The sequence below is a fragment of the Lepidochelys olivacea genome (genome assembly GCF_965140295.1).
Source record: "Lepidochelys olivacea isolate rLepOli2 genome assembly, chromosome: 2".
NCBI lineage: Eukaryota > Metazoa > Chordata > Testudines > Cheloniidae > Lepidochelys > Lepidochelys olivacea.
This window is the reverse complement of record NC_140412.1, coordinates 41,018,025-41,038,895: the sequence shown is the minus strand read 5'-3', so window position 1 is coordinate 41,038,895 and position 20,871 is coordinate 41,018,025. Positions and strand designations below refer to the sequence as shown.

The window sequence follows — 20,871 nt, the reverse complement described above, 5'->3', positions numbered from 1 at the left end:
GAGACTTGGGCACAGTCCAATACCCATAACGGTGAATGGGGGGGGTATCCCCAAGGTGGGGGAATCTATCTAATTGGAAAACTCTGCTGAAAGGCAACCATAAAGAACTATATACAAATGGCATTAAGGCAAACTTTGAAATATTTACAGATTAGAGAAATCAAAGGAAAGGTCCAGATACTGGAGGTTCTAATCCAGGCCATGCAGTGGCAAAAAGGAAATAGAGAGACTTTTGGGCCATTCCAGCCCTTTATGCCTTCTGTTGGAAGCACAAGGAAGGCAAAGGCACACACGTGGACCAACAGACACTGCTTGCAAGAAACCTCCAAGTCTAGGATCATGGAGCACATGTGCACACCCACAGTGGAATACACGTAGAAACCAGCACTCAAAGAACAACATATATATTATCCACAATCTCTATGCAGTTTTTAACTCCATGTGCACATGGTCTTGATTATATACTTACAGCAATGACCATCTGCCCAAACTTAACACTATATGTAAACTACCCCATATATCAAACTGACCCATGACATAACCCAACAGCTTAGGACATGAAGTATGTACATGTACACTATACCCCACAGATGGCTGCATTTCAGTGGTCGGTGATGTGATCTTACAGCATGACATGAAGGGGAAATGAGTCCAGGAGAGCTGGCTGTACTTTAAAGAATCCTTACTGAGGTTGCAGGAACAAACCATCCCCATGTGTAGAAAGAATAGTAAATATGGCAGGCGACCAGCTTGGCTTAACAGTGAAATCCTTGTTGATCTTAAACACAAAAAAGAAGCTTACAAGAAGTGCAAGATTGGACAAATGACCAGGGAGGAGTATAAAAATATTGCTCGGGCATGCAGGAGCTAAATCAGGAAGGCAAAATCACACTTGGAGTTGCAGCTAGCAAGGGACATTAAGAGTAACAAGAAGAGTTTCTTCAGGTATGTTAACAACAAGATGATGATCAAGGAGAGTTTGTTGGCCCTTTACTGAATGAGGGAAGCAACCTAATGACAGAGCATGTGCAAAAAGCTAATGTACTCAATACTTTTTTTGCCTCTGTCTTCACAAACAAGGTCAGCTCCCAGACTACTGCACTGGGCAGCACAGTATGGGGAGGAGGTGACCAGCTCTCTGTGGAGAAAGAAGTGGTTCAGGATGATTTAGAAAAGCTAGACGAGCACAAGTCCATGGGGCCAGATGCGCTGCATCCGAGAGTGCTAAAGGAGTTGGGTGATGTGATTGCAGAGCCATTGGCCATTATCTTTGAAAACTCATGACGATCGGGGGAAGTCCCGGATGACTGGGAAAAGGCTAATGTAATGCCCATCTTTAAAAAAGGGAAGGAGGAGGATCCGGGGAACTACAGGTCAGTCAGCCTCACCTCAGTCCCTGGAAAAATCATGGAGCAGGTCCTCAAGGAATCAATTCTGAAGCACTTAGAGGAGAGGAAAGTGATCAGGAACAGTCAGCATGGATTCACCAAGGGCAAGTCATGCCTGACTAACCTAATTGCCTTCTATGACGAGATAACTGGCTCTGTGGATTAGGGGAAAGCAGTGGACATGTTATTCCTTGACTTTAGCAAAGCTTTTGATATGGTCTCCCACAGTATTCTTGCCAGCAAGTTAAAGAAGTATGGGCTGGATGAATGGACTATAAGGTGGATAGAAAGCTGGCTAGATCGTCAGGCTCAATGAATAGTGATCAATGGCTCCATGTCTAGTTGGCAGCTGGTATCAAGCGGAATGCTCCAAGGGTCGGTCCTGGGGCCAGTTTTGTACAATATCTTCATTAATGATCTGGAGGATGGCGTGGACTGCACCCTCGGCAAGTTTGCAGATGACACGAAACTGGGAGGAGTGGTAGATACACTGGAAGGTAGGGATAGGATACAGAGGGATCTAGACAAATTAGAGGATTGGGCCAAAAGAAATCTGATGAGGTTCAACAAAGAAAAGTGCAGAGTCCTGCACTTAGGACGGAAGAATCCCATGCACTGCTACAGACTAGGGACCGAGCGGCTAGGCATCAGGTCTGCAGAAAAGGACCTAGGGGTTACAGTGGACGAGAAACTGGATATGAGTCAACACTCTGCCCTTTTTGCCAAGAAAGCGAACGACATTTTGGGCTGTATAAGTAGGAGCATTGCCAGGAGATCGAGGGACAGGATCATTCCCCTCTATTCGGCATTGGTGAGGCCTCATCTAGAGTATCATGTCCAGTTTTCGGCCCCACACTACAAGAAGGATGTGGAAAAACTGGAAAAAGTCCAGCGAAGGGCAACAAAAATTATTAGGGGGCTGGAGCACTTGATTTATGCAGTGGAGGCTGAGGGAACTGGGATTATTTAGTCTGCAGAAGAGAAGAATGAGGGGGGATTTGATAGCTGCTTTCAACTACCTGAAAGGGGGTTCCAAAGAGGATGGATCTAGACTGTTCTCAGAGGTACCAGATGACAGAATGAGTAATGGTCTCAAGTTGCAGTGGGGGAGGTTTAGGTTGGATATTAGGAAAAACTTTTTCACTAGGAGGGTGGTGAAGTACTGGAATGGGTTACCTAGGGAGGTGGTGGAATCTCCTTCCTTAGAGGTTTTTAAGATCAGGCTTGACAAAGCCCTGGCTGGGATGATCTAGTTGGGGATTGGTCCTGCTTTGAGCAGGGAGTTGGACTAGATGACCTCCTGAGGTCCTTTCCAACCCTGATATTCTATGATTTTATGATCTTTATTAAAGCTGTCAATTAATCACAGTTAAATCAAGTGATCAACTCAAAACAAAAATTAACTCGATTTAAAAAATTAATCACAATTAATCACAGTTTTAATCGCACTGTTAAACAATAAAAATACCAATTTAAATGTATTATAAATATTTTTTGATATTTTTCTACATTTTCCAATATATTGATTTCAATTACAACACAGAATACAAAGTGTACGGAGCTCAATTTATATTACTATTTTTATTAAAAATATTTGCACTGTAAAAAAGATAAACAGTATTTTTCAGTTTACCTTACACAAGTACAGTACAGACCCGTTTACGTGTGGATGTCGGCAGTCAAGCCGTCACAACCGTGTGTTAACGGACCGCGGGTTAAGAGGGCCATGCTGAAAAAAGTGTCTATGATTCACTTAGAAAAAAACGCCGTTATTTTCTGCTCTTTCTGGCTCGCATTTTTTTTCTTTCTTATGAAGTCTGTCATTCGCTGCAGATGAAATGCGTTCATGGCCAATTCATCAGCTGATCGGCTTTCTCCAGAAATCCATACCTGCGCTACACCATGACGCTTTTTAAAACGACTTATAAACCCCTTGCTGGCTTGGAATTATTCATCCCCCGTTAAATTTCCAAATTTTGTCGCTTGGGCTTGAAGAATTGGCCCACTTAGGGGCATTCCTTTCAGCCTTTCCTGAGCAAACCACGTGCGCATGGCTTTGTGTGTTGTGGGTTTTGCTGAAAAGCGCACATGTTTTCGCTTAAACCCCGCAGCAGAATCGATATTTTGTACAAAGCCATTCAGTTTAGATTAGTTTTTTAGCCATCCTCGGAGAGTAGATTCGGCAATCCCAATATCTTTTGAAACTTTGGCCTGGGTTTCTCTGCTATTTACTTGATCTATTGCAGCTAGCTTTTCTTCTACAGTGTAGGAACACTGCCGCTTGCCCTCTGCCATTATATTAGGCCTACAGTTAAAATTTTCTAATGTAGTATATATAATTACTATATAACTACTATATATTATATATCTCTCCTGTGTGACAATGACTAAGCGTGCGTGATATGTCTTTACCAATATAGGTAAAGACGTACAACACGTTTCCACTCCGCACTTCCTGTCGATTTCTATGTCAGTGAGTTAGTGAGCAAATCTGTAGCGCTACATAGCAAATTCCTGTACTGCATGTTAACGAGTCTCGCATGTTAAATAGGTAGCACTGGGAGGCATGGCGCTACTGCACGTTAAGCAGATTCGCGCATGAACGGGTCTGTACTAAGTACAATCTATTATCGTGAATGTGTAACTAACAAATGTAGAATTTTTTTACGTAACTGCACTCAAAAGCAAAACAATGTAAAACTTCAGAGCCTACAAGTCCACTCAGTCCTACTTTTTGTTCATCCAATCGCGAAGACAAACAAGTGTGTTTACATTTACAGGAGGTAATGTTGCCCGCTTCTTATTTACAATGTCACCTGAAAGTGAAAACAGGCATTCACATGGCACTGTTGCAGCCGGCATTGCAAGGTATTTATGTGCCAGAAATGCTAAACATTCATATCCAAAAATATTTAAATAAATGGTATTCTATTATTAACAGTGCAATTAAAACTGTGGTAATTGTGATTTTTTTTAATCTCACAATTAATCATTATTAATTTTTTTAATCGTTTGACAGCCCTAATCTTTATATTTTTCTTATCTACCTCGCAGGAGTGGTAGTGAGGCTTAATTAGTTTGCACAGTAAAATGTTATGAAAATCAGATGAAAGATGAAAGCATTATTATGTATCTACCATGCAAAGCTGAACTATATTATTCCTCTTTTCCAGCAGTCTGTATGCACTTTTCAATGTATGTGGTATATATAAAAACTTCCAGCACATAATCAATATTGCCTTGCTGTGCATATTAAGTGCTATAAAAATGCATTATTAACTAAAAGACACACTGCAATTTACTTTTACTTTTTAAAAAATGCCATAAAAAAGGAACAATTACAGCAATTATTTCCTAAATTTCAAATTCTGACACCATTTTCTAAGCATTAATATAACAGCACAAAAGGAAATTTAATTGTAAGGATTAATTAGCATAAAGGGAGGCATACTGTATTGGTATGGCAATGGCTGACTGTTGTTATCAGTCAGTTACAAAAGTAAAATTAGTTTGAATTAGTCCTCTAAAATAGTTTAAAGAAAAGGAGTACTTGTGGCACCTTAGAGACTAACAAATTTATTTGAGCATAAGCTTCCGTGAGCTACAGCTCACTTCATCGGATGCATTCAGCCGGCATCCGATGAAGTGAGCTGTAGCTCACGGAAGCTTATGCTCAAATAAATTTGTTAGTCTCTAAGGTGCCACAAGTACTCCTTTTCTTTTTGCGAATACAGACTAACATGGCTGCTAGTCTGAAACCTAAAATAGCTTAAACATTCTTCAAATAATGGAGACATTTAAATGTAACAGAAAATATATACTAAGAGTCGATTATTAGTTCATTTCTTTAAAGATCCTTTGAAATAAATATTTAGACATGTTCTTTGTGAGCTGCCAGGCAACGAATTACTTTACATTCCCATAATACAGCTGCCCGACCTCAGAATCAAATTCACATCACACTTCAAAAAATGCACAAGAGAAGAGATTGGTCATGTTTAGTAATACTTAAACTAACATTTAAACTTTGATATTGCGATTAACCTTCTGTAAAGTACTCAGCTTGCAATTTTTGCTTAATTAAAAAAATCTGTACAATTACCTCAGCACCTATCAAAACATGTCAGTTTGTCAGAATGCATTCCCATCACACAAGCAGTTCCTGTAACATGCACAAAATCAATTCACAGTGCACTACTCCCAATCATATTCTGTAATTCAAACAAGACAAGAAAAGCTAGTTGTTAATAACAGCCATCCAGGCTACAGGTGTGCAGTGTCAGGTTTTTGAAAAGCATATATATCAAAATGTTTACTACAAATTGTGTCCCCATCACAAGATGCTTACAGCTGGTGGACAAAATGTGACTCTTCCACACCTGAGGAAAACAGAATGGTACAGGTTCTGAAAATGAAAAGTGTACTTGTGCAATCTTTGTACTTAATCCATTTAGTTCTAAAAAGTCCCTTTCCTTATATACATGAAATGTATACAGAGAACAAGCATAAACTAAATGTGTACTACTGTACCTATAGCTGTGTTTCTACACTGAGGACATGAATTAAAATTTCTTGATGTTATAGCAAAAGATACCATGTCATGCCACAAACTGGTTATTTTAGTCAATTATGTTATTCATACAGTACCACGGGTGTATACAGCACTGATGAAAGGAAAAATACACCATACAAATGGAGTCCACCTGCTCCATCTACTATACTATATGACGTTATCTTCCCTATATTATTGGGAAGATGTGCTACGCACTAGTTGGTTATCACTTTCCAACCTAAGAGTGGCTGCATTTCAGTGGTACTGTTACATATGTAATGGGACTATGCACATGTATATAAACTATACCTAGAGATCATGAAATGTAGGTGCCTTCGCATATTAAATTATTTAGGGCTATGTTATCACTTGGACTACGTGAGCCACCTACCTCTCCCCGCCCAGAGCAGGTGACCATGGAAGAGAAGCAGCACTGACTGTGCCTTCCCCCAAAATGTACCTGCCAGAATAGCTATATCCACACAAGGGATGTCATAATAGGCTGCTGGTATCTGTCCTCTTCCCTCCCTCAGAGCAAGGGTCAAACAGGAAGGGAGCGGAGCCTTCAACCGAGTCCGCCCCTTGTTCAGCATTGTGCTCTCTAGCCCTTCTCAATCTAGCCCCTAACAATTTAGAACGTGAAGCGAAGAAGATCTTTTCCAATTAAAACTGCAAAAAGAATGTAGGAAGATAGCATATAATTACCAAACTTGGAATTGGTCCTGGACACTAGGGTTAACCCTGTACTCTTCTGAAAAGTGTACTGTAATCTTTAATGACTACAAGTGGGCAAGACCTTGGTTTCACCTCCCACAAGAAAGCTGGAGTTTCTTATGATGATTAATTGCATATAAGATGCAATGGCAACACAAGGGAAATCAACATCAAGAATAAGTGATTATTAAAACTAGTCCAGAACAAGATATTTTATGCAACATGATAAAATGAAAAGTCACTACTACAAACCTGTGGTTGAAATGAAACTTTGTTTAAAATTTAGTTGGATTAATTTAAATGTTCATTCATGATAAGGATTCTAACTTCACTGGCAACTTTTCTTTCACACTACATCACTTTTTTTCAATACCCAAGCTATTTATTATTAAGGGCTTCAGTTTTCTGAGCAGCATAGAGAAAATCAGAGTACATGCAGGTCCTATTAGCAATAAATGTACTTGTAAGTACCAAACATAATTCATTAGCAATTTCAACAAAAATAACCATCAGATATTCATTATAGCAAATCACAGACCTAATAGCCATATACCATCTTTCTTTTATTTTCCAAACCATATAACCATAAAAAAAATTAGGGTAAAAAAAAAAAAAGAAAAAAAAGCACACCACTAAAGGCCTGTGATAGAGCCTTCAGAACCCTGAAAGACCTTTTAAGCAGAGAAACTGTTTTCCTTCACCCAGTTATCACTCCACACAGATGCTTCAGATGTGGGTGGGACTGTCCCAGGACATGGTTAGAGTGGGGGGAGAACACCCAATACTTTATATTAGCCAGAAACTGTTTCCCAGAGAAATGGCCCACTTAACTATAGAGAAAGAGCCCTGGGGAGTGAAGTTGGCCATAGAAGCACTACAATATTACATTTTCGGAAACCCCTGCCTCTCGATAACTGATCACGGACCTCTCCACTGGTTAAATTCCATGAGGGATACTGACTCCTGGATTCTGAGATGGTATTTAGCCTTATAGTCAGAGGTACAGGCCTTTCAAGTAGCAGACAGATGGGGAGCCAAACACCAGAATGCAGATTTCTTTTCCTGGAATGGGAGGTGAGGAGTACTAGAACAGCTGTGGGCCAAGGAAACCTCATCCCACTCCAGTTGGAAGGGCTTAACAGGAGGCACTGCAGCACAGCCAGGCAGCTAGCAGAGGGGAACCTAGGCAGCTCACTGCTATAAAGGGACTACACCAGAGCGTGCATCACCAGGAGGGGAACTGCAGCACGAAACAGGGACTCTCACCCAGAGGCCTGCAAGCCAGTCTGCAAGGGGCACCTACAAGCTTCAACACACCTCAAGGAAGCACAGAGAGGTAGGAAGGGACCCAGGAGAGGGTGTTGGCCAGATGGCAGGTGGTGAATGACATCCCTACAGCACTCAAGGGGTCCCTGGGTCAGAACCTGGTAGAGTGGGCAGGCCAGGTCCCCCTGCCTGTCCCTGCTCCCCTTGCCGCAGGCTCTAACAACTAGGCAGCACTGCTGCCACAGACTAACCACTAGGTGGAAGACTTGCCTGTCAATATAGCCCCATTTATATTTTCTTTTTTGTAATTAACGTTCAGAATCCACAACCACTAACTAACTAGCTCAAGACATTTTGTAGAAAATGCTGGCTATCCTCTATTCTGTAACAGCCACTGGCATCCTGTTCTGTGTCCGCAGGCGAGGCAGTGACAAGGCATAAAATGCCTCCTTACTCCCCTCCACTCAGTACCTGTATTTGAGGGAGCATAGCCTCCACACAGCTATTACTCTCCCACCCATGAAGGTGGGCAGGGAGTGAGTGGAGCTTTGTTTTCACTCCTACTTCACCAACCCAGATAGCACAGCTGAGCTGCCACACTGGGGAAGTAACTGCACCATATATAGGACTGGCACAGACTACTTAGTCCCTGACTGATAGTCTGGTTCCCAATCTACTGCTGAGACGGTGTAACTACATGCTGCTCTTATTCTGGTTTGTGACAAAGACACAACTTAGACCAAAATATTTGAGTTTGAGAGTTCAGAAAGTGATAAGTAGGGAGAAAAAAATGCCAACAAAGGTGTTTTTTAAAAGTCTGCGACAAATTTGTCTTTTTAAGGGTCATTTAATGAAGTGAAATTCTACTCCAGCATATAGTTATTTGTGGACCACTTGTAAGAATCTGAATTAAAATCAGCTCAGCGGCCTGCCAATAAAATCTCCTCTCCGATAAATTAAGTAGCAAACAACAAAACTGCATATGAAGTCACAAAATTCCATATCTGGGTGTGTTTCTTGACATAGGAAGGCTAATTCCATTCTTCCCAGTTTGTTTTATAACTGACTAGACAAATACTACCCCAAATTAACCAATTTTAAAAATGACTTACTCTCAGTCAGTGTTAAGACATTGTTAGAACACATAAGTATCCTGTAGACACAGAACATATCTTATGCCAGATCCAAAGCAAACATTCTACATTATTTGACTGGAATGTATCATTATATGCACATCATCATCCTAAAATCCAGAGTACCTAACAAAGCTTCTTTAGTTCAAGTTGTGATACACAATACATTACCAAAATGTATGCCTCTCAATTTGTTCAGAACTGTGAGATTCATATTAATATTCAAGCCACCAATTTTTTTACTCAGCCTTGCTCCTGTATGACCTTGGTTCTTCTAATGACATGTGGCAATGCATTTGTTTGAAACACACAGAATGAATGTCTTTTTCTATTGTATACGGTTCTCTCCTTGTCTACATTTCACAGGCCTGCACTAAAATAAATGATTTAGAGAGGGTAATAAAACGAGGGAAGAATGATTTACTCTTCGTACCACAAAACAAACAACATAAATCCTATTTACCTCCTAATCTGCTTCCCTAACAGATCTGCACAAAAAATCATGTGCATAATGTGAAAATGGCAACATCAACCAACACAATTCACAGATCACTAATTCTATATTTTAGATAACTGTTTTCTATAACTAACTTCAGGGAAAGCTGTAGGATACGCCTAACTTTTTGAAAATCAGAATACTTATTCAGGTGCCTAAATATGGACTTACAAGCCTAACTTGAATATCTCGACTCCTTTTTTGAAACCTTAGCCTGACATTTGCATTTACTGTAGTGTACACCATAGTTAAGGTAGCAATGGCATCTTTATTCTAAAAAGAGCTCATATCACTACAACTAGGTAAAGCTGTATGGGGAACAGGCTGATGCTGCAGTAGTCACAGGAGTATTGCTCAACATGAATAACGGTGAAAGCTCAGACCTTGCACGCTGAAGAACTGGTAAGAAGATTCAAAATATTTTATATATATATATGTGTATATATATATATGAGAAAATTACAAAAAGATACTTAAAATACAAAATACTTAGAAAAAAAAAACACCACACACACCGAATTTTCTTCCTCCTCTTCCAGCTCCCTTTGTTGTTCCTCATGTCTCTTTGCCTTGATCTCCATAGCTTCTGTGATCAGGTCTCTTAAAATTGAGACTGGTTTGGCATTCTTAATAAAAGTATGCTAGAAAACAAACCATGAAATTATATAACAGAAATCCAACAAATACTTTTCAGCTACAACTTAATTACAAGTAGCATATGTTAAAAATAACATGTTATTCAACATCACAGACTTCAGTGATAAATAGTCTTTCACATCAGACAGAAATTAAAATCTAGATTAGGGAAATATATGATCTCTCTTAGCTGCTTTGCAACTAAATAAAATTTAGCTTTTTTAGTTATTTGGGTTTTTTACACAGCAAGCCATGGGAAAATATAACTATATAATACAACTGCTTTATAGTTAAGGGTGTAATTGTTGAAAGGAAATGTGGATTAGGTAGTAAATAAATACTACCTGTGGTGGTTGTTGAACATAGAAAAATAGTTTTTTTCAGATATTCAGTTACAACATTTAATTAATCTTAACAAGCTGACAACACAATTAGTGGCCATAAGCAGAGCAGCCATTGCTGTTGCATTCTTCAACAAACCTGTATTTTAATATGTTATGAATTATTTAATCATCTGCAATGCTGAAATGTAAAACAAGCAAAGAATCCCAACTATCTTTTAGCAGGCAGATTATTTTTAATTCAAAACCATTTCAAATATCATTTACCCCTCTTCATATGCATGTTGCTGTCTATAAAGCACCTGTTGTCAGCAAATTCTGATTTCTCCATTAGTATTTACATGGAATTTCTCAGAGCAAGAAAACATATCTGTAGTTCTGAGACTGGCAAAGTAAGTTATTACACCAAATGAAAAATGACAATTAAAAAACCAGCAATGAGCATTTCAGTAGTTGGCTTCTTTTTCTTGGTCTCAGCTTAAATACTGAAGCCTTTAATCTTATTTTTCCTTTCTGTCCTATCATTCAAAAGATGAGCTTTACTGATGCAAGCTAACATCTCTTTGTTATATTCATAATTGTAGCAAAGTAGCTGTTCAATATGCTATCTACAAGCAATCCAGAGACAGCACCTGGGTCTATCCTTGAAATTTAGGCCATGTCTACTACAGCCTTGCTCCCACCGACGTAAGTGCCCTACTACACCAAAATAATAACAACTCCACCTCCACGAGAGGCGTAGGGCTTATGTCAGTGTAGTTAGGGTGACGCAGTGTCCCTGTAGACTCTGCCTTACTTACATCAGCTGTTGGCTGTCATTCTTGTCGAATTTCACAGCTCTGTGCTGAAGCTCCTTGCTGTGAACTCCACATCCAGCTCACAGCTTGGGCTGTCACCCTGGGGAAGGTGGGGGGCTCCAGCTAGAGCCCGGCTGTCCCCCAGGCTCCTGGCTCCCCATTGCCAGACAGGGTGCTGCCCGGGCCTCCCACTCGGAGCTGGGCTGCCACCCAGGCTCCTGGCTGTCCGCACCAAACTGGGCTGCCACCTGGCTGCCCACTTGGATCCCTGCTGCCTCCCAGCACCCCATTTGGATCTGGGAGCCTGGGCAAGAGCCTGGCTCGGAGTGGGGAGCCAGAAGCCCGGACACCAATCTGACTTGCAGCAGGGAGACAGAAGCCCAGGCGGCAGCCTGGCCCATGGCGGAGGGCCAGGACCATGGGCAGCAGCAGGGCTCCCAAGAGAAGGGAGCCCGGGCGGCTGCCTGGATCAGAGTGGGGAGACCGGGTGGCAGCCTGGATAAGACCAGGGAGCTGGGAGGCTGGGTGGCACACTGGATCAGAGTAGGGAGCCCAGGCGGCTGCCTGGATCAGAGTGGGGAGACCGGGTGGCAGCTTGGATAAGAGCAGGGAGTTGGGAGGCTGGGTGGCACCCTGGATCAGAGTAGGGAGCCCAGGCGGCAGCACGACTGGGAGTGGGAATCTGGAAGCTCAGGCTGCAGCCCAGCTCGGAGCCGGGAGCCTGAAGCCTGGGTGGCAGCCAGGCTATCAGTGGGGAGTACCACTTGGAGCAGAGGGGCTGTGAACTCAGCCCCTTCCCGCCCCATGCAAGTTGTAGACTTGAAAAACAGCAGTAAATATAGCCCAGGCTGTACATCGACTTAAGTTTGTAGGCTACACATGCCCTTAGACTATTACTTTTTTCAACTATCGCCTGTTTCTTGTCTCACTCACACCAACTTTACAATGGTGACACTCCACAGAAATACATGGTGCTAATCAATGTACAAGAATATAAATGAGATGGGGAATAAAGCTTGATGTTTGTGACATGGCATAAAACAGTGGATTGATCAGCTGTAGCCGTACATAACTTAGGTATCCAGTGAAAATTAGTATTTCCAGAGTTCATAGTGAACTTATCAAATGCCATGCCTAATATCGCAATGCTTGTAAAATTGTTTTTTCCTTATACAGAATACTGATTCACCAAACTGATTAAAATCTAAAGCTCTGTTTATATGCTGTCCTGCCACAACTTACCTTACAGCTCGAAGCAGTGATCACAGAAGGAATATGGAAGTACTTCATATCCTTATTTCTGAATTAGGTTGTTCTTTGGCACTACATACTAATACTGTACATGCAAGAATTTTAATCTCTTTGTAGGGAGTCAGAAAATTCAGGAAAGTAAAAATTTGATATAAAAAACAGAGATTGGTTCATCTCCAGGGCAATATAATAGTCTCTAAGTGGTGAATTTATGGTTCTGAATAATTAAAGGAAAAATGAGTTCCCAAGAGAATAATTTTTGAGGCTAAGGTGGTGCTGGTCAATAATGAACCCCCTGTAACTTGTTGTGGCATCCGGAGTTAGCATTTTCTTGCCCATCAACTTATCTGAGAATCCAAGGAAGAATTTTGTTTTCACCCAGTTTGATTGTTTATTGGTACCACTGTTAAAATTTAAAATGTAACCACTAGCCTGTCCAAAATGCTTATGGATGAAGAATCAAAAACATGAGAGGAGCCGAAGGCCTAGGTAGTAATATAGACTATCCCCCTATCAAAGTAGGATTATTACCTACAGGAAATTTGAAATTCAATTTGAATTTTTGAAATTGAAAAAACTAACAACAACAAAAGTCAAGAAAAATGTCAACAAATTTCTCATGACGTTTTTTCCTCTATTTTTTGACCAATTATATTGCTGTCAGCCAGTCAGTTCTACTTATGCTAGCTGTTCCTTGGAACCTCTGCCTCGAAAATTAGGGTTTTTTAGGCAGCCATGGAATCATGCTGTCATAGGAGATGGTCACTTAGGGAACTGTGCAGAACTACTGGCCTCTGAATAGTCAACCTTGGTGTTTGGCCTGGAATAGATGTGTGGTTTCTTTGAACATGCACTGATATAGTGGGTCAAAATTCTTTTCAACTCTTAAAGAAAGTTTAAGAGAAAACTGGGGTTGTATATTTTACCCCTTTACTAGTTTTCCCTATAAAGGAAACAATCTAGCCTGGTATTTTCAGGACTCCCCACTCTTCTACACTTGTGAATTTTAGTACATCCTCTCACAATACATTACCGAATAGATATCCTAATTCCACAACACTTGCTTTCTTGAAATCTAAAACCCTTGTATTGTTCAGTTCTATTATTCCCATTTCTTGCTATGCAATTTCAGGCAGCCATGGTGTGAACCAGGGACCTCTTGGTGCCAACTGGCAGAGGGGATAGGGAATGCATAGAGTTTTATAGGAATCCTCTGGGTCAGATATATGTATAACAGTTCACCAAAGAGTGATACATAAGGTCTCTACTGAGATCTATTAGCCCACTGGTAGTCATAATCCTTGTGAAATGCATGTACAGATAATATTTAAGGAGTTTATATATCTATACTGAAAATTATGTTTTAAGGTCTTGGAGTTAAAGCAGGTCCCCAGGAGGTAATTTGCCTCACACAGGCTCCTTTTAGGCAGGAGATAACAGAAACTTATCTCCCTTTCTGATCATTTGTACTTTGTCTGCCACAAAAGGAGACCTATTTGCATACTGACCCAGTGCCAGTCAAAAGTTGCAAAATCCACACAACAGAAAATCAACAGGAAGAAACAAAACAGCAGGGAGTGTCCTGTTTATGAACAATGACAAAAGCTTTGGCTACACTGGAACCTGAACAACAAAACTTTTGTCATTCCAGGGTGTGAAAAAACCACACCCCAGAACAACAAAAGTTTTGCCAACGAAAAGCGCCGGTGTGAACAGTGCTTTGTCGGCAGGAGAGCTCTCCTGCCAACAAAGCTACCGCTGCACATTGGGGGTGGAAGATTTTTGTCAGCCTGAGAACTCTCTCCGGCCAACAAACAGTGGCTACACTATGCACCTCTTAGTGGCATGGCTGTAGTGGCGTAGTGTAGACATAGCCAAAAGAAGGGACTTGTATATTTGGAGGTGGTGGGTGGGGAACGGAACACAGCAGGTCCTTCACCTGGGAGGCAAGCTGACAGCATGCCTGTCATGAACCTGTTGGGATTCCCTCCAAGACCTTTCCACTAGACTTATCCAGAACACCTCGCATACTTCTGGAAAAACATTTTATCCAGGTCTCTAGGATCCAAAAAACTCAGTTCGACTCCACTCGTCTCTCAGGTTACTTTGCCTATGCTCGCTAGGCCCAGACACAGGGAGTTTTGGCATAGGGTGATACTGTACCACATTTCCAGTTCATGTCACATACTATACAGTTCATATATGTCTTTCCTAGCTCCTAACAGCTATACTTACATGTAAGGACCAATCGCTTTGCAGATTGCATAAGGCAAGCTTATTAGTGCTGCTTACTTTTGTTTATTATAAACTTATTCACAATAGTTAGTTTAATTAGTTTCTGACTCCCTTTTTTACTAAAAATATATTCACAATAGTTAGTTGTTTCAGCAATTACTTGTTCAGAAGTTACTTGTTCAGGCTTGGCCTGTCTTAACTTGGGCCTGTTCATGTCAGCTAAGTTATCCCTACAAAACCCAGCCAACCTGTTTCTAAAGCCCTGCAAGGATTTTGGGCCTGCATCACTCTACAAGAGATGAGATTATCTAGTTAATTAAGTCTGGCTTTAGAATGCACCTTCTGATTTTATTTCATATGTAACCATTTGCTGCGATTTGAATCTCTGTACTTTGTTATATAAACTTCAAGAAAGAAGGAACATGTGGCCAGAACAAGATTTTCTAATGACCCTTGGTTCCTAGAAATCCTCACAGAAGTTCTGGCCTGAAGCCAGAAAACCAAAGCGGATGCATTGCCTTAGCAACTTGAATACTGACCTGTAGGAGCTGTGTTGCAGTAGCTCTCTGCTCAGGATTCTTCACTAAACATTTTTTCACAAAATCAGTGAACTCATCAGACCAGAGCTCCGGCTTCCGGAATGTTGGCGGTGGATTCGTGGGAATCATAAAAATAGCCTAGTTAAAAAAATTAAAACAAAAACAGAAAGGTGAAAAAAAAATCAGCAAAAATCATAACACTGTAGCCAAATAAACACATTGCTTTATCCAGCTTTTTTTTTTTTTTTTTTTTAAATCAGACTGAGAATCTGGAGGACAAATTTTAACTGGTCTAGAATTTCCAATACGATTGAGATTCAGGAAGCAAATCCATCTGCTACCAATGCAGCTATTTCCCATTAGATTTCCTCTATTTAAATTGTACCTCATTCAGCACATCATTCTTTATTTTATCTATTACTGTTATCAGTCTCGAGAGAAGATTTTGCCCTTTCAGAACCTCTTAGCAGAAGTCAGGGCACTACCTGGTTCAGCAGATATATCTAAAAATATTGCTGTTGAGAACCAGATCCACTTTCCATCTCTTAACTTAATTTCAATTTTGTATACGCAGAATTGCTGAAGAAAGTCAGATCAATCCTATTTATTTTTACATTCTAAAATTCAGGTGTAATTAAACACCTTGATTCTGCCAATGTGATTTAAAACTAATTCTAAAAATGGATAAGATGCCACTGAAGGCACATTCCAACAATAAAATGTAAACAAAATCATGTCACTAGCTTACTGGTATGAAAAGGTCTTACAGAAATTGTGAAAATGGCAACATTTTAGCCTATTTGTTGAAAACCACATACAGAGAAATTCTCCAGGTGGTACTCCCGGGGGAATTCTGTGCCACTGCACATGCACAGCATTCATGTCCCCTGGAGATTTTTTGTAATGACTTCTGACAGGGAAGCAAAGGAAAGTAGCAAGAACAGTCATGGGCCCCTCCTCAGCAGTGCCAGTGCATTGTTTCAGGTGCTCGGAGTGGGGCTGGGGATGGCCTGGCCAGTGTCTCCTAGCCTGCACTGGGTTCAGCTACTAGTCTTGGCTGGGTGTGGGGGAGGACCGGACTTCCTTTTCCCTTGCAAGGAGCGGCTGGGGCCGGGGCCGGGGCCTCGGCCTCCAGACCCCCAACCCTGTACCCAGACCATCCCTTACTTAGCCCTCACACTCAAACCCCCATCCCAATGAGCCTCACCCCCCTGCACCTGGACCACCCCAATGAGCCCCCCAATCCCAGATTCCTACTCCACTGATCCCAATCAGTTGCACCCAGACCCCCACCTCACCAAGCCCCACTCTCCCCTGCTGAGCTCCCCACACCCAGATGCCCCACATCACCCACACACAAACCTTCCCTGCTGAGCCCCAACCACCTTCACGCGGACTCCCCTACACAGTCCCATTCCCCCTGCACCCGGAACCCGCCAACATCAGGACCTCCCACTAAGCCACCCACACTCAGATTACCCCACACATAACCTTCTCATCCCACATCTGGATTCCCCCACACTAAGCCGTTATACACTTGGATCTTGCAAGGCTGAGCCTGCCTGCCCCACACCTGGATCAGGGGCCAGGGCTGGGTGTGTGTGCGAGACTGTTGCTTGCTATCTTGCTGCAACTGGTGTCATGGGGCAAGGCCCTGGCCCTTGCAATGCCAGGGTCGGGTGCAGCCTCACTGAAAAGGCCGTGTCCCCCCAGTGGAGGGGGAAAGAAATGCAGGGTGATATCCCATCTTCATGCAGCCAGTGGCCTGTGCTTCCCTCTGCTATGCTGGAGGCTCCACATTTATTGACAAATAAAACATGCAGAATTTTGCAGAATTTTAAAATATTGTGTGTAGAATTTTTATTTTTTTGGTGTAGAATTCCCTCAGGAGTATAGATTGAAAAAAAAAAATCACACTATATATCCCTTCTTTGTCCTGTTTAAGTCAAAGAGATTTTGCCACTGATTTTCATGACCCTAGATTTTACCCTACTGAGGAGCTACCTGCATAAGAGGAGGAAAAGAAAGATTAATAGACACCTTTCTGAGGTATCAGTCTGAACCATCACCCTAATAAGGTGTGGGGGGGAAGTTTTTAACCAATGAAGTGCCATATGTTAATATTAAATACGTATGTCATCAGTTACTGTATAGAATTACAAATAGTTGCAAAGAAAGCAGCACATCGTATATTAAGAGAGACCTAAGGTTTAAAAAAAAACCATTTCATTATTCACTTCTCAAACCAGGTTCAGTTGGGATCACCACTTTTCCCCATGTAAGAAGATTGCGGGCGGGGGGGTATCACAAAAACATAGTACTCATTTATTGAAACCATCCTACACAGATAAATGGAACTTTGAAGCAGGGGAAGAAAAAACAAAATGAAATGAGCACAGAGTGATGTAAAAAAATGAGACAATTTATTCGTACCATCTACATAGCATACATACAAACATTTGAAATACTGCTGGGAGGGGAGAGGAGAGAGACACGAATTTGAGATTTTCAGCATAATCCCTGAACATATTTTTGATAGTTTATGAATGCCTAGTATCTTGTTCAAACACCTCAATCTAAAATTAAACTCATAGTCTCAAGAAAAGCAACGTGTGTTGACTGTTGTACAACCAAAATATTCACTATAATCAGGGTCGTCCTTACCCATATGCAAAACATGCAGCTGTGTAGGGCTCTAGGGCACCAAATTTCCTGGTGCCTTGCGCAGCTGCATGCTGCTTCAGCCCCTGCTCCGGCTCTTGCCCAGGGCCCCCACTCCACTAAGGAGTGCAGCAGGGCCTGGCCTGCACTCACCGGCAGCAGGAGTGCAGTAACCCAGCCCCAGCCGCGCCACCGGTGAGTGCTGGGGGGTGGTTCCCCCTGCTCCCCAAGCCAGCCCGACCCCCCGCGGAGGCCATGGGCCAGCCCCCCCTTCACGTCCCCCCATCCCGCAGATGCCTGGGGGCTGCGTAGGGCCCCAGAACAAATAGGGACGGCCCTGACTATAATTTTCAGAGAATAAATATTTCTGTACCAAATAACTGATTTCAATTCAAATACTTGTATATTATAAATCAGTTCATTATTCATCTAATAGGAAACGTACAGTAACAAATCTGGCCATTTGGTTTAACAAAAGTAATATGCCTGCTGCCATAATGAAAGTTATTTTTCTTTACTTTCTTGGAGAGGGGCACTCTACTCCAATACAAAGTATCCTCAGCCTGGCACTTGAGCTCAGATGCACGAAAGTAGTACTACTGATAGGCCTCCATGCTGGCATTGAACTACTAGTTTGCAGTACCAGACTAATTGTTTATCAGTGTAAATGAAGTACTACTGCTATAAAGCAAAGGATGACAAACTCAGCTGCTTCTGTCCTTGAAGGTAATGATCTCTTTTGAACTTTGAGCTGCTGAGTTGTAGTCTTATCTCAAGATAATCTTAAACTTAACATATAATTTCTGCAGTAGCTATAAGAAACATAAGGATAAAACGGTCTTCTTGTAACTAGCGTTTATATAGTATCATCATAAAATGAGCTAAAAATATACATCTCCTATTTGATCATAAACACTGAACTGTGTGACATACAGAACAAACAAGTCTAAATATATGAGCCATCATATTTAGGGGCAAGGTTATTTCAATTAACTACATAGCAGCTAAGAATCGTATCAAAGAATTTACTTCTTTATAGTCAACAAATGACTGACCATTTATTCTTAAATGGTGAACAATACAAGCTACCAAAGTAACTAACACATATATCTTAAACTTAGGCCCCTAGACCCATATTTACATACTTAAATAAAAATGGGTAATCAGCACTACTGAATACCAGGCCACTTATTTAGGTGCCTAAACTTGGATTTAGAACCCTAAAACAGTAGGGTCCTGTTTTCTAAAATCTTGACCTATTATTTCTCCTGCAATATGAGTCTGCAAAACTATTTTAGATGCACTTTTGTGTTACAAAAACACTGTATAAAGACAATGTGAAATACTGTATATGCAGTACAAAAGTACATATTCAATTAAAATACAAGATCATGGTTTAAACTACAGGGGGAAATGTGAAATTAAACTTTACATTGAACCCCATCTCAATATAGGAAATACTAAAAAACAGGAGGTTATTTTTCCAAAGAAAAGAACAAGATGCTTAGGCAGACAAATTATACACATACATATATGTCAGTCTATATAATTTTATCTGATCTCAAAAACCATTTTGATGGAAGATTGTTAATATTCAGAAATATTAGCTTCCCGGTTTGTGTCTACATAACATGTTGCTTAACTAAACATTTTACCATAAATCAAATGAAAAATAAATCTTGTCTAAATTCTAGTGTTTGTTCAAAACGTTGATAACTTCCTTTTCACAGGGCTTGTACAGCTCCATTCTTTTTTCTCTTCTCTAACTGCTCCTTCATTCCTTGTTGGTATACTGCCTGGTTCCACCTGAAATCTTCTTCTCGTTTCATACCTTGTACTCACGCCAGAGGTCATCTTGTTCACCCCCCACCCTCCCATTGCTTTAACTATCGCTTTCATACAGGCATTCTTGAATCTATTACACATACATACCTGCAGCGGGGTTGTCACCCGGTCTGGCCCTGACCGAGTTAAAACAGCCTGGGGAAAGGGCTGCCCTGGAAAAGCCAAAAGCTAGGCTGATGGGGAAGGCAGCCACAGCTGGGGCAGTCTCTCCCTAGGTGTGGAGAGAGATGGGCCTGGCTGCTTGGGAACCCACCAGGGTACCTAGAGTGAAGCAGGACTGGGAAAAGGCCGGAGGAGCTGGGGAGCTCCAGGCTGGAAAACCCCCAGCCTGCAGGCCTTGCTGAAGGCCTAAAGCAGGTACTGGGGTTGCAGAGGGGCAGCCCAAGGTTAGGCAAAGGCAACAGGTCCAAACCCTCCTTGCAATGATGAGTGGGACAGACTGCAGTCTGTCCCAGTGTGTGGGGGCTAGGTGAGGACTGGCAGTAGCTGCTGAGGCAGGGTGGGATTTCCCTGGGGTGGGGAGACCCAAAGACTGTGGGGGGACTGCAGAGGGCAGAACCCTGAGGGAAGGGGCACCGGGGTCCAGGAGGGACATGGGGGGCCTGAGGCAAGCAGGACACCGGCCTGCAGAGGGTGCTCTGGAGGCTGGAGAGCTAATGCCCAGGATGACCAGCTGGTGGCACCGCACTGGTGAGTCTCAGCCTTGTTACAATACCCCTGGGCAAGTCACCCGTATCTACCGGGTGTATCTATCTTAGGCACTTATATGGCCCCCATTACTGTAAAATCTGAGAATAATCTTCTTCACAACATCCCTGAGATAGAAAAGCACCATTATGTCAATTTTACAGGTGAATCACTGAGATACAGAGAGCGTGAGGGAACATCTACACTGCAAAGACTATATTCACATAGCTACAGCAACATAGCTATGCCAGCATAACCCCATAGTGTAGATGCAATGGAAGGGGTTATCCAATTGGTGTAGGAATACAACTCCCTGAATGACTATCGCTT

At 41.8% G+C, this 20,871-nt stretch overlaps 1 protein-coding gene across 1 annotated transcript in view; it reads right to left on the bottom strand.

The window, feature by feature from the left end:
* STK3 (serine/threonine kinase 3) overlaps positions 1–20,871 on the bottom strand; it is a 291,221-nt gene that overhangs the window by 147,618 nt on the left and 122,732 nt on the right. Inside the window, exons 7-8 of the mRNA XM_084621958.1 lie at positions 15,349–15,486; positions 10,065–10,190 (exon numbers count right to left, since the gene is read on the bottom strand). Of these exons, the coding sequence (XP_084478084.1) occupies positions 10,065–10,190; positions 15,349–15,486 (264 nt within the window). The remainder of the gene's footprint in view (positions 1–10,064; positions 10,191–15,348; positions 15,487–20,871) is intronic.